The 11,538-nt window shown below is 40.0% G+C and overlaps 1 protein-coding gene across 1 annotated transcript; it reads right to left on the bottom strand.

Moving 5' to 3' along the window:
- Nucleotides 1-2,360: 2,360 nt before the first annotated feature.
- Nucleotides 2,361-11,305, bottom strand: TRIM42 (tripartite motif containing 42). The gene is made up of 5 exons (XM_065411407.1): nucleotides 11,023-11,305; nucleotides 8,292-8,990; nucleotides 5,973-6,805; nucleotides 5,035-5,262; nucleotides 2,361-2,441 (listed from the first exon to the last, which is right to left on the bottom strand). The coding sequence occupies exons 1-5, from the start codon at nucleotides 11,303-11,305 to the stop codon at nucleotides 2,361-2,363; spliced, it is 2,124 nt and encodes a 707-aa protein (XP_065267479.1).
- Between the last annotated feature and the right edge of the window lie 233 nt (nucleotides 11,306-11,538).

The following is an 11,538-nucleotide window of genomic DNA, read 5'->3' as shown; positions in this document are numbered from 1 at the left end:
CTACTTCTTCTTCTTTTTTTTTATAAAGACATTTTAAAAATATAAGGAGGAGTGTCCAAGAAGTTTGGTGCTGGAGAAGAATAGATGCAGATAATCACTAGGGTGGCAGGAACCCAGGAAGTCATATGCCAGTGGAGAAGGTAACAAGTAATATCAGTACTGCAGGTGATGGGTGCTTAAAGGGTTGTAACTAAAGGAAGGATAGTTATGTTTTAGTATCCGGGGGGGGGGGGAGGAGAGGGGAGAATGAATAATAGTCTTCAGTGGTCCAGTGAGGGACCATATTTAACACCTCAACTACTCCCTTTGACTTCAAATCCTGCTTCAAGGAGGGCTGTATGAATAAGAAAAACCTGTTTTGGCACCTTGTCTTAATATATGTTACAGAATATAATGACCTAATTTATATAGGCCAAAAGTGATAAAGAATACATTCTTATTTTTAGAGTAATTAGTGATTTTAGAGGCCTCGATTTTTTGGATGTACATCCTGAAACATCTCTGAGGGCGGGTTCTCAGCACTCCTGAAAATCAGGCCCCAGTAAGATGTTTTGTGGTGAGCACCCAAAACCAGAGGCACTCAAAATTACTAGTCTCTTTTGAAAATGTAAATGTTTGCAAGTAGTATCTCTAGACGTTGTCCACATTGAAATGATCTGTCAGAAAGGGGATGAGCCCAGATCATGTACATTATATTAAGTATCACTAATGGTTTAGTGACTGGCAAAAAAGGATGAGAAGTTGGACCACCTGAGGTCAATTTTTGGCTTTGCCACTGACCATATGTGACCTTTGCAGATACTTGCCCATGGTCTGCAGCTCAGGCTAGGTCTACACTACAGCGGGGGTCCGACCTAAGATACACAACTTCAGCTACGTGAATACCGTAGCTGAAGTTGCGTATTTTAGGTCGGCTTACCTGGCGGTGAGGACGCGGGAAAGTCGACCGCTGCCGCGCTGCCGCCGACTCCGCTGCCGCCTCTTGCCGAGGTGGATTTCCGGAGTCGACGGCAGAGCGATCAGGGATCGATTTTACCGCGTCTTCACTAGACGCGGTAAGTCGATCCCCGATAGACCGATTGCTACCCGCCGGATCGGCGGGTAGTGAAGACATAGCCTCAGTTTATACATCTGTAAAGTGGGTATAGTATTAGTATTACTATCTTACTGTAATGAAGTGAAGCTAGTGAAAGCTTCACTGTACTTGACTCTAATGAAAGGTGCAATAGAAATACAAAATATTAACCACACATACAAATAAGTTATTGTTTGCCTTAAAGTAAGCCAGACAGTTGCATGGAATGAAATAGACATAGTAGATACCTAGGAGCTGTGTGCCTGTGTGGTGAATGACATTTTTTACTCCAGCGCTGTAACTTGCTGTTAATTGGTGTCGTTTCTCTTCCTGCTGGTATTTACCAGGAGTTACTATTTTTTTCAGCAATATACAAGATGCCTGTCTTTTGTGACCTTCATGTAAAGGACCTTCAGGTAAAGTGAGCATGATCCTCAGCATGTGACTGAAGTGCAGAAGGACATAAGGGAGGAGGGATAGCTCAGTAATTTGAGCATTAGCCTGCTAAACCCAGGGTTGTGAGTTCAATCCTTGTGGGGGGCCATTTAAGGAACTGGGGTAAGAATCTGTCTGGGGATTGGTCTTGCTTTGAGCAGCGGGTTGGACTAAATGACCTCCTGAGGTCCCTTCCAACCATGATATTCTATGAAAAAATTCCCCTCTTTGTCCCAGCTTTTGTTACTAGGGATGAGTACCTTTGTGGTCATGCGCTCCTACATTCATTAATACCAACCCTGTGCAACCTATCACCTTGCACCTAACACTCTCACTCTGCACTGTGCAGGATTAAGGTTCAGGAATGACATCAGCAGGGTGAGATATGAACTCCTGGCACAAATCACAGATATTTGTAGAGTGGGCTTTATGAGGTGCATTAATACCATGTAAAGTGTGTTGCTGTATAAACAAGTTCAGAATTGGCCTCTTAGGAAGTAATAATCAAAGTATTAACTTAGCAGATTCCTGCAATGAAAATGAAGACATCAGTCTGTATTACTTTTTCTTTAAAGGTGCTAAGCACCACAGAGCTGGCTTCTGAGATTTGCACTTTATATTTTCATGTAGAGCACAACATTTTCCTCATGTTTTGGTGATATTTCTAGACTAAAGAAGGCAAAAGACAATGTTGAGATATTTATTTATTGGATGGATCTGTTATTTTGAAGAGTTTACTTTCAGATCTTAGGCTGCAGGTTAGCTTCAGTCAAAAATATAATCGATTTTTTCAGACCTTTTCTTTAAAAACAAAACAAAACATACTGTCTTGTTTCTTTGAAGCTTAGAGCTATTTATAGAAAGCAGACTGAATACTCCGCAGCAAGCCCCATCTGCCTCTGGCTTTCCCATGCCCATCCGGAGTAACTACCTGGAATTGGAAAAAATTAGACAAATTCAGAATTAGGAATATTTTAAAATACATACAATTTTCAGTGACTTGGTATCTCAGATGTTAAATGATAGGGTAATAGAGTTTCTCAAAATGTGGTCTACATTTTCAATGGAGCTCAGGGTCAGATTTTCAAGTACTCAGCTTCCACAATAGAGGGTAGATTTTCTGAACAGCCCAGCTACCACTTATGGCCAGATTTTCAAAAGAACCCATTTTGAGCTCTTTTGAAAAATCTAGTCACTTACTTTGCTGCCTAAATGGAAGCTGAGCTCTTTTGAAAATCTGGCCCTTAGGGCAAGTAGAAAGTAAGCAAAAGACATCATCACCAGATGGCTGCTGTTTGGTATTCTGTGTACAATGTAATGATTTTTGAAATGTACCTAGCACCAGCCTTTAAGTGCTAGGAGCAGGTCAGCGAGGGAGAGATTTTTAAAAGCCCTTGGGCCCAGTTCCCCAAAGGTATTTAGGCACCTATTGCCTATTGAAGTCAATGGGAGTTAGGTACCCAAATGCCTTTGAGGATCTGGGCCCTATGGCATTTAGGAGCACAAATCCCATTGAAAGTCATTGAGACTTGTGATCCTAAATTCCTGAGTGCTTTTGAAAAGCTCCTCCCTAGTTTTTCGTGGACAAGTCACAAAAAACGCTATCAGAACTCAAACAAATTAGTTTCCAAGTTGGCTGTCTCATCAGACAGGTTTAAAAATGGGCATGGCAATTGAACTTCATCCCTAGAAGCAGTCTTGCCAGAACGGGGTGGAATCATATCTGCAGCCTTTCTTACACTACCACTGGCTGCATTGCAGTTGTTCTGTTCACAGAGCAAACTTAATTTTCATCGTTAACCTAGGAACTTTCTCAAGGACTAAAATAACTTAAACAAGCCACATTTCTAATTAAGGACTGGACTGGGCAATTAAAGCACAGCTGTGATTGGGGGCAATACAGAGTGATCCCGCCCCATGGTTCCTAATGTGCAAGGGTAGTACGCAGTCTGTGCCATTCTTCAGGACCCCCAGTGTGCCCAACCTGCCCCATAGGCTTGAGGTGTGAGATGAGTGCCTCACCTCTGGGACAATGTGCTTCCCAGAAGAGGTGTCTGAAAGGAGCAGATCCCGTGCTCCTACAGCTTAGACTTAGAAACTGTGATTGTCTGTGACTCTTGTGTGGGCATAGAGCCTGGGATAATCTGGCCCTGATATAATAAGTTTGATCAATTCCTTTTTGGATAATTGGATATGTCAGAAAATATTGTATTGTTTTGTATAAATAAAACATCTTACATTCTCACGGTGCATTTACATTAAATGTAACTCTTCTGAAGTTTCCATGCAGCTGGTAAAGTAAAATATTCTGATTTTATGCAAAAAGAATGGCAGTAAGTTATTTTTAAAAGATCTATAAATGTCTGTCAAACATGCTTTCTCATTTTCATTTGCCATGGAACTCTTTGCTTATGTAAATTACAGCAGATGTTAAGCAAATCTGTGTTTCTCTGGAATATTAATACAACTCTTCTGCCTGTAGAAAGAACTGTTTTCAAAAGAAAAATCAATATAGTACTCCAGTGTGTCAGATAAAAAAGAAAATACTGTGCTGAATATGTTAAGTATGGGAAGTAGAGCTGTCCTGGTGGCCCATAGGTAGTGTTATTATTAGCACTCACCTAGTGAATTATCTGAGTGCCATTTCAAAGCTAGACTCTTACTAAATCCAGGTGACAAGGGACTTGGAGCCTTGGAGGGATAAAACTCAGTGTAAAGTGAAACCGGGAAGAGAGAAGTGAGATTGTTCTGCATGGAACTACAGAGTGAAATCCACCCTTTCACAGAGAACTTATGCAAAGGACTATGTATTGAAGTCCCACATAAACCCTTTATTGGGACTCAAATGGTGCATAGAGCCTTTTACTGGCTCTCTGCACTGGGATGATTTGCTCTTGTATGTATAATGGTTCCAAGTGGGGAAAAAAATGGACTAAATATATGTTTTTGGCCAAGATTTAGAACACAGAGGTGACATCAGTGTGTGGTGCTGGGTGTGCAGCACTTGTGATAATTAGGTGTTTATTTTTGAAAATCTTGCTTTTGTTTAATTTTTTTCTTTAAAACCATAATAAGAGAGGCATTTGACAAGGGTGCTGAGGGACATTCTGAAACTTCCTCTTCCACTCCAGGTCTGTCTAATTCTCTTTGATTGTAAACGCTTTGGGGACAGGGACAATATCTCTCTGTGTGGCCATACAGCATGTAGGACACTGGGCCCTTAGTCACTGTGATAATTTAAATATATTATATACTTGAATGAAGGTTGTAACCATGATGCAGCTCTACTGTTGGGAAAGACAGAAACACTCTAATGATAGCAAATTTGGATGGGAAAAAATAATCTGTGGAGAAACCCAGTACCTCTCAGGATTGTGGGCTAGTATGCTGAATCACTTGCCTGAGACAGCACCAGATGGCATGTATTCTTGTTCATGTGTAGAGACAAAGAAGAATTGGAACTGCATATAGGAGGATGGAAAGGCAAAATAACTACAGAAAGAGGGACAGAGATTCTACTGTACCTTACAAATGTCACTCCATTGACCTGGACCATTTATATTGATGGCACGAACTTTAAAGAGATATTCTGTGTTGGGATCCAGATTATGTATCTCAAGGTTCTGATGCTTTATCCCATGCAATTCTCCAGCTAATTGTGTCTGGACAATGTTATCAGGACTAACAGAAACAACTTCATAGAACTCTACATCAAAGAAATCCACGTCTTCTGTGGGACATGTCCAGTAAATCTGTGGAGAAAAAAGATCTACATTGTCCAACTATATGTTTTTGTTTTATTTTCTTACATTTTCATTTCAATTTTTTTGGAAACAGGCCAGTATGTTTTTTTCTTATTTATTACTGCTGTTTCTGCATCTAAAAATTGAAACATGCCTAACAAAGCATGTAATAAGTGAAAGGCAATGACAATTGGGATCGCATTTTGAAAGATGGTAAGTACCTTCTGGGATGTTCAGAGCACACTCATCTCTCACACTGAAATTGATGTCTGGTGTAAGCATTTAGCACTTTCTATGACTTATTTGGCATCTCATCTAACTGGGCTTCTAATAGGCGCTGAGAGACGATTAATATATCAAACATAAAAAAATAAAATAAAACATTTTTTTTTTTAAAAAACACTCAAATAGGACCCAATTCTGAGATATGCTGAGCAAAAAATTGATTTTGTATGAGCCACAACATACAATGCCCTATTATGCCAGCATTTAATGTTAAAATACATCTACTTCCTTTGTACTGGAACTTTCATATAGTAAGTACCCACAATGGCCCTATTGACTACAATGGGTTCAGTGGTCTTATTTATTATCTCACAATGAACTTTATCAGCATTACTCATTCACAAAATAAATGTTTTAAGCTATATTAAAATGAAAACCAATTTGGCTAAACCAGGACCTAGTCTACATAATTTTTTTATATTTATAAGTCTTACTTTTGCCGCCCTTGGATATACAAGAGTCTGGTAGATGACAACTAGGCCTGGAACCATAGATGATCCATTGTCAAATGGTTCTGGATTGTGACTGATACTGTAACTTTGATGGTTTCTTTCTTTTCTTGGAACTTGAGTAGATGCATCCCAAAATGCAAAGATTTCATTATGCTCTTTACGATGAGGGGGAGGTGTGGAATTTGGTCTTCCACACATTTCTTGCCTCATAACACTCGATTCATACTGTGAATTTAAGGTTGATAAAGATGGACTTCGGAGCACAGTTGGATGTTTTTCTGCATGGGTACTGGACATTTTCCTTGGAACCATTATGTCTGAATTACAGGGATAAGGAGCTTTGTTTGCTTTATCAGCTGATTGCTTCATTCTAACAGGTGATTGGAAAAGGTCATGCAAGTTGGCTGAAAGCTCTTCAAAGTTGAGTTTAAGGTTCTGAATAGGGTCTTCCCTGAGTCGTGCACTGGGCTGATAAATATTAGTAATTGCATCTTCTATTTCATTTACCAAAAAGTTTGCAGACTGCAGAAATGCAATCTGGTTTTCCTCCTTCAAAGCCTCCTTAGAATATTGAATAAGGCTATCCATTTGAGAGATTTTTATGGATGTGTGTGACACATACTCTATAATTCCCTGCTCTTTTTTAAGTTCAATGTTCTCAAGCAATTCCATCATCTCCTTCTCTTGTTCACGGAGAATGTTCCGTAATTTGAGGAATCCATTTCTGATCTCCTTCCTTTTAGTTTCTTTGTAGGTCTTAAAATTGTTCTTTAGCAAAAGGATTTCCATTAGGTCATTATCAACCCCATATCGGACTGTAAAACAAAATCAAGCCAATAATTTCAACATCACATTGAAATGTTGTGTAGCAGTTAGCAGGACTCAAGCTGGCCTAGTATAGCATAGAGGGACTTCAGGATTGGTAGAATATAAGACAAGGAATCAGAATTCTGATGCTCTACTCAGTTGTGCCACTGCTTGCTAAGTGTCCTTGTAGTAATTATTAATTACTTTTCAAATTTGAATGGATAAAGTTAGGAACCTTAATAGACGTGACCTAATTTTGAGAGGTGCCAGAGCTCGGCACTTCTGAAAATTAGGTGGCCACTTCTTTAGATGACAAAGTAGGGATTTAGATGCATAAATTTACATATCCAAATTCAAAAAAATTGGCCTGATCCTCTTAGTGCCTCAATTTGGTCTTCTGTAAAATAGATCAGATAATGCTTATGTACCTCACATGGGATATTTTCAAGCTTAATTTATGAGTGATCATAAAGCCCAGAGTAATCTTTGTGAAATTTACCATGTTAATGCAAAGTATTACTTATTATGAAAACTATACTAGCAAATAGCAGCAATTATTTGAGTTTCTTGTTTTATTTTTTATTCTGTCCCTCTGTCTTTTCAAAGGTTGTTATAGGGATTTAGCCATGCCACTCCTATTTAATTTAGAATCTGGTGCCAGGGTAATATCCTGGTTAAAAAGTTTATACACATAAATTCACTTGTAAGCTGGAGGGAAAAGGGGAGGACAGGATTCTGGGAAGGGTCAGATGAGGGAAACAATAACTAGGAGGAAGAGGCATACAGTATCTGGTCTTGAAGTGGGGAGCATTGGGTAGGCAAAGGAAAGGGAGGAATGTCAGAGATGCAGGGTACCTGATGAGGGGTGCTAAGGATAGTGAGGTGGATGGAGGGTGATGCAAGGAAATGTGGGGAGGTGGGAAATCCATAAATTCTTATTTCTTTTAAACTGTAAGGGTCAATTTCTGGCCCATACTATAAGCCCTTTGTGGTACTTTGGCAGTGTAAAGTGACTGTAAAGATGCCACAACTGTACAGCTGAAGAGTCCTGCCGTGTGAGGGAATATCTGACTTGGCTGTCTCTAGACCACGCCAGGACAGAAGGCACATCTGGGGGAGAGAGCACAGCCATAGTGCTGTGGAACTCCAGTAAATCCTGACTGGTAAAGCACCCAGGCATGACCTGTTAATTACTGCAGCAGTGAAGCCTTGTGTTAATAGACTTCATATCTGGCACAGAACAACCTTGCAGTGGCTGTCATGTGTTAATGTGCTTTAAACCTGTGTATATCTATCTATCTATCTATCTATCTATCTATCTATCTATCTATCTATCTATCAATTAAAATAGTTGTTGTTGAAAGTGTGTTTCAGGGGAGTCCAGCTGAAACAATATTACCCCTTCTATACAAAAATAACACAGCCAGTTGAATTGTGACAAACAGCAGAGTTTTTAAAAACAGCACAAACAAGCAGAAAAACTGAAATAGGAACCTTTTTTAAACTTGGCAATAGCACTGAAGAGTGAAGCAGCCTCATTTGAACATGCCACCGGCAAGGGTAGCGTCTCATGATCGTTGTGCAGTGAGTCACTGCAGAACTCACAAATTAGCTCATGGTCATCTAGACAGTATTTAGAAAGGTTTGAGTTGGGATGGAGTAAACAACAGCATTCTCCTTGATCTTCTCGATAGGCTTTGGTAAATATGTGGTCTTGAGTAGTGATCTCGCTGTGATATAACCTTAGACACTCGTTACAAAAATTCAGCCGGCATGTGAGACATCTCTTGGATGCCTTCTTTGTCTTCTCTTTGCAAACTTGACAATAGATTGGTGCTTGGGTTCTGTCAAATCTCCACCTCAGAAAGCCATGTCTGCGCATGTATCTCCTAGCCAGTTTGGCTCTCAGGTAATTCATCCTCAACTGAGTTTTATTAGTGTAGGGGAGGCAGTGTGCTTTGACACACACTGGGCATACGATGATGAAGAAAGTTTCAGTTACTTCAGCCTGGGCTTTGCTTTTACTTATGCATTTCTCACAAATGCAGTGGTTGCATGGCAGCATAAATGGGTAGAGATACAGTTGTTTACACAATGGACAAATGAGTTGGTCACGAAAAGCATGTCCTGATGCATCCCTCTCCAGAGTAATGATTGATGTGTTACTTTTATTTCCAAAGCTTGTCAAGGCAACTTTTGAACTGAAAACAAAAAAAATTTGGATACTCACTAAGAAACAGATTCTAATGTACACAATTCTTCTGTACAACCGCATCAATTTTTATTCTCCCACCTATTTTTTGTTCCATCTCTTTTTCTTGTTTATATGCTTTGCCTGTTAAAATTACTATAATGAGTTATGATTCATGTTAATAGTAAAATAAACATGTATCTTAACCACTGTATCTAACTATCCCTTGCCTTACAAGGGGAATCAAAATCCGCCTTATAAAGGAACCTTATTGCCATCTCAAGGATCTTTGTGGACAAAAGTTTAAAAAGTGGCTGGTGATTTTGGGTGTCTCAATTTTTGCAGTGCCCAGCTTGGGATGCCTTAAAGGGGCCCGATTTTCAGAAAGTGCTCTGTAAATCTCTCTGCTCTGTAAGTGCTTTTGAAAATCTTGGTCAACTGTCTCTCCATGATAATTCCAATGAAGATGACATAAGCTCAAGTGGTTAACATAGTCACCAGAAACATGAGATAAAATTACTGCTTCCATAATACTGCCTTCACCACTACATTTCTTTGCTCCACTCTTGTTGCTGCTGTTTTCAATCCCATATCTTCCCCCCCCACACACACACTAGGGCCGGCTCCAGGCACCAGCTTAACAAGCAGGTGCTTGGGGCGGCCAAGGGAGAGGGGCGGCACCTGCGGCAATTGGGGGGCGGCAGGTCCCTCACTCCCTCTAGGAGCGAAGGACCTGCCGCTGAACTGCCGCCACCGATCGCGGCTTTTTATTTTATTTTTTTCCCAATTGCCACCGATCGCGATTGCAGCTTTTTTTTTTTTTTTTTGCTTGGGGCAGCAGAAATGCTGGAGCCGGCCCTGCCACACACACACACTCCAAAACTGCTGCTCCTCCCCCCTCAGTTGTTGCCCATCCCCTCCCCTGTATATAAGTTAATGTGTGTAATATCATAAATGAAATAGATTCTTCCCAGCGCTGCCCTTGTTCCACCCACTTGTCTCCCCCACTTTCAGAGCCAGAGTTACATATTTTAAAGGCAAGAATCACTTATGGGTCATGTATCTCTGGAGATCGATTGGTTCTTCTCCACTCACAGTCTAAATCTTTATCATCACTACCATTACTTTGGTCTTAGAGCCCCAGGCATACCATTGCAGTCATTTCTTTTCACTGTCTGCTCTTCAGTTTAATCTATGTTTAGTACTGAAGTTTTTCCATTCCCTCTCCCCGCACACCAAGATCATTATCATCCCATCTTTCCACTCTTTTCAGAACATTTTTTGCAGTTGACTTTCAGTTTTCTCTAGTCCCCTACCCTGACCACCATTTTCCATTAGTCTGAATTTTTCTCTTACATCTCACTTCACATTCCTCTTTATCAAACATGTGTCTCTTCTCATTGTACACTCCTCTTTCTTTCCTTTTCTCAGGCTTTCACTCAATTAGAGCCGGTGGGAATTTTTCAGTTAAACATTTTTTCACTAAAAAAAAATGTAAATTTGTCAAAACCCAAACTGTTCACAAATCAATGAATTTCCTGCCTTGAAAAAATGTCAAGAAAAAAGTTTTGAAATTGTCAAAATATTTCATTTTTATATTTTCTAAATGAAAAATTCCAGTTTCCTGGTTCATAATAACATTGTTTTGAAATTTATGCTTAATGGGGGTTAAAAAAGAAAAGAAAAGAAAAAGTCAACAGTAAAATGGAGCATTTTGAAATTATTGAAACAAAAACATTTCAATTGACCCAAACTGAGATAAATCTTCAGGGTCTGGGTTTTGTTTTGGGATTCCCAAACATTTTTTTAGATTGTTTTTTCTTTTTTAATTTTCCTCTTGATTCAGGCAGAGAAAAATTTTGCTGGACGGGAAAACTGTCCTTCCACTACCTCCGCTCTACTTTCCATGCCCAACTTGGCCATACTGAGAATAAGTGACAATTTTTGATTTGCCAAAAAAAAAAAAGGCAGCATATCCATTGGAATGTAATATTTAAAAGAAGAATCAAAGAATCATTCTTTGAATGCACTTACTGACGTCTCCTTGTGGCTCTGGGAAGGTATGATGCGTAGATGGTATTCCTGCAGCATCTGCTCTCATAATACTGACAGCTGGTGTTCTCATCAGTGGCACAGCAACAGCACTTGCAGTCTGGGTCATTTGAACAGGAGCAGCAGCACCAACGACAATTTGGGTTCTCTGAACATGAGCAGTGACAACATTGGCAAGCTCTGCCTTCTGCATATGGGCAGGGGAAACAGTTGCAATTCCGCTCCTGAGTAAAAAGGAAATGCCAACACGAACAGCATTCTTCATCAGTCCTTTCCAGTGGCGGGCAGCAATGGCAGCCCGGGCAACATGGCCAACTTAGGCATAAAGTATTGGCCATCGCTCCACAAGACACTCGGAAGATGGTTCACTGATCCTTTGAACCTTACACAGTAGCACTTCTAAAACACATGAGACCAGTTTGATGTCTCAGGCTTTGTGTTGGGATAAATGGTTCTCATTCCAGTTAGGAATAATGATGTCACAAGGAGCTATTTAAC

The sequence above is a fragment of the Emys orbicularis genome, chromosome 9 (genome assembly GCF_028017835.1).
Source record: "Emys orbicularis isolate rEmyOrb1 chromosome 9, rEmyOrb1.hap1, whole genome shotgun sequence".
NCBI classification, from domain to species: domain Eukaryota; kingdom Metazoa; phylum Chordata; order Testudines; family Emydidae; genus Emys; species Emys orbicularis.
This window is presented reverse-complemented; position numbering and strand designations above follow the sequence as displayed.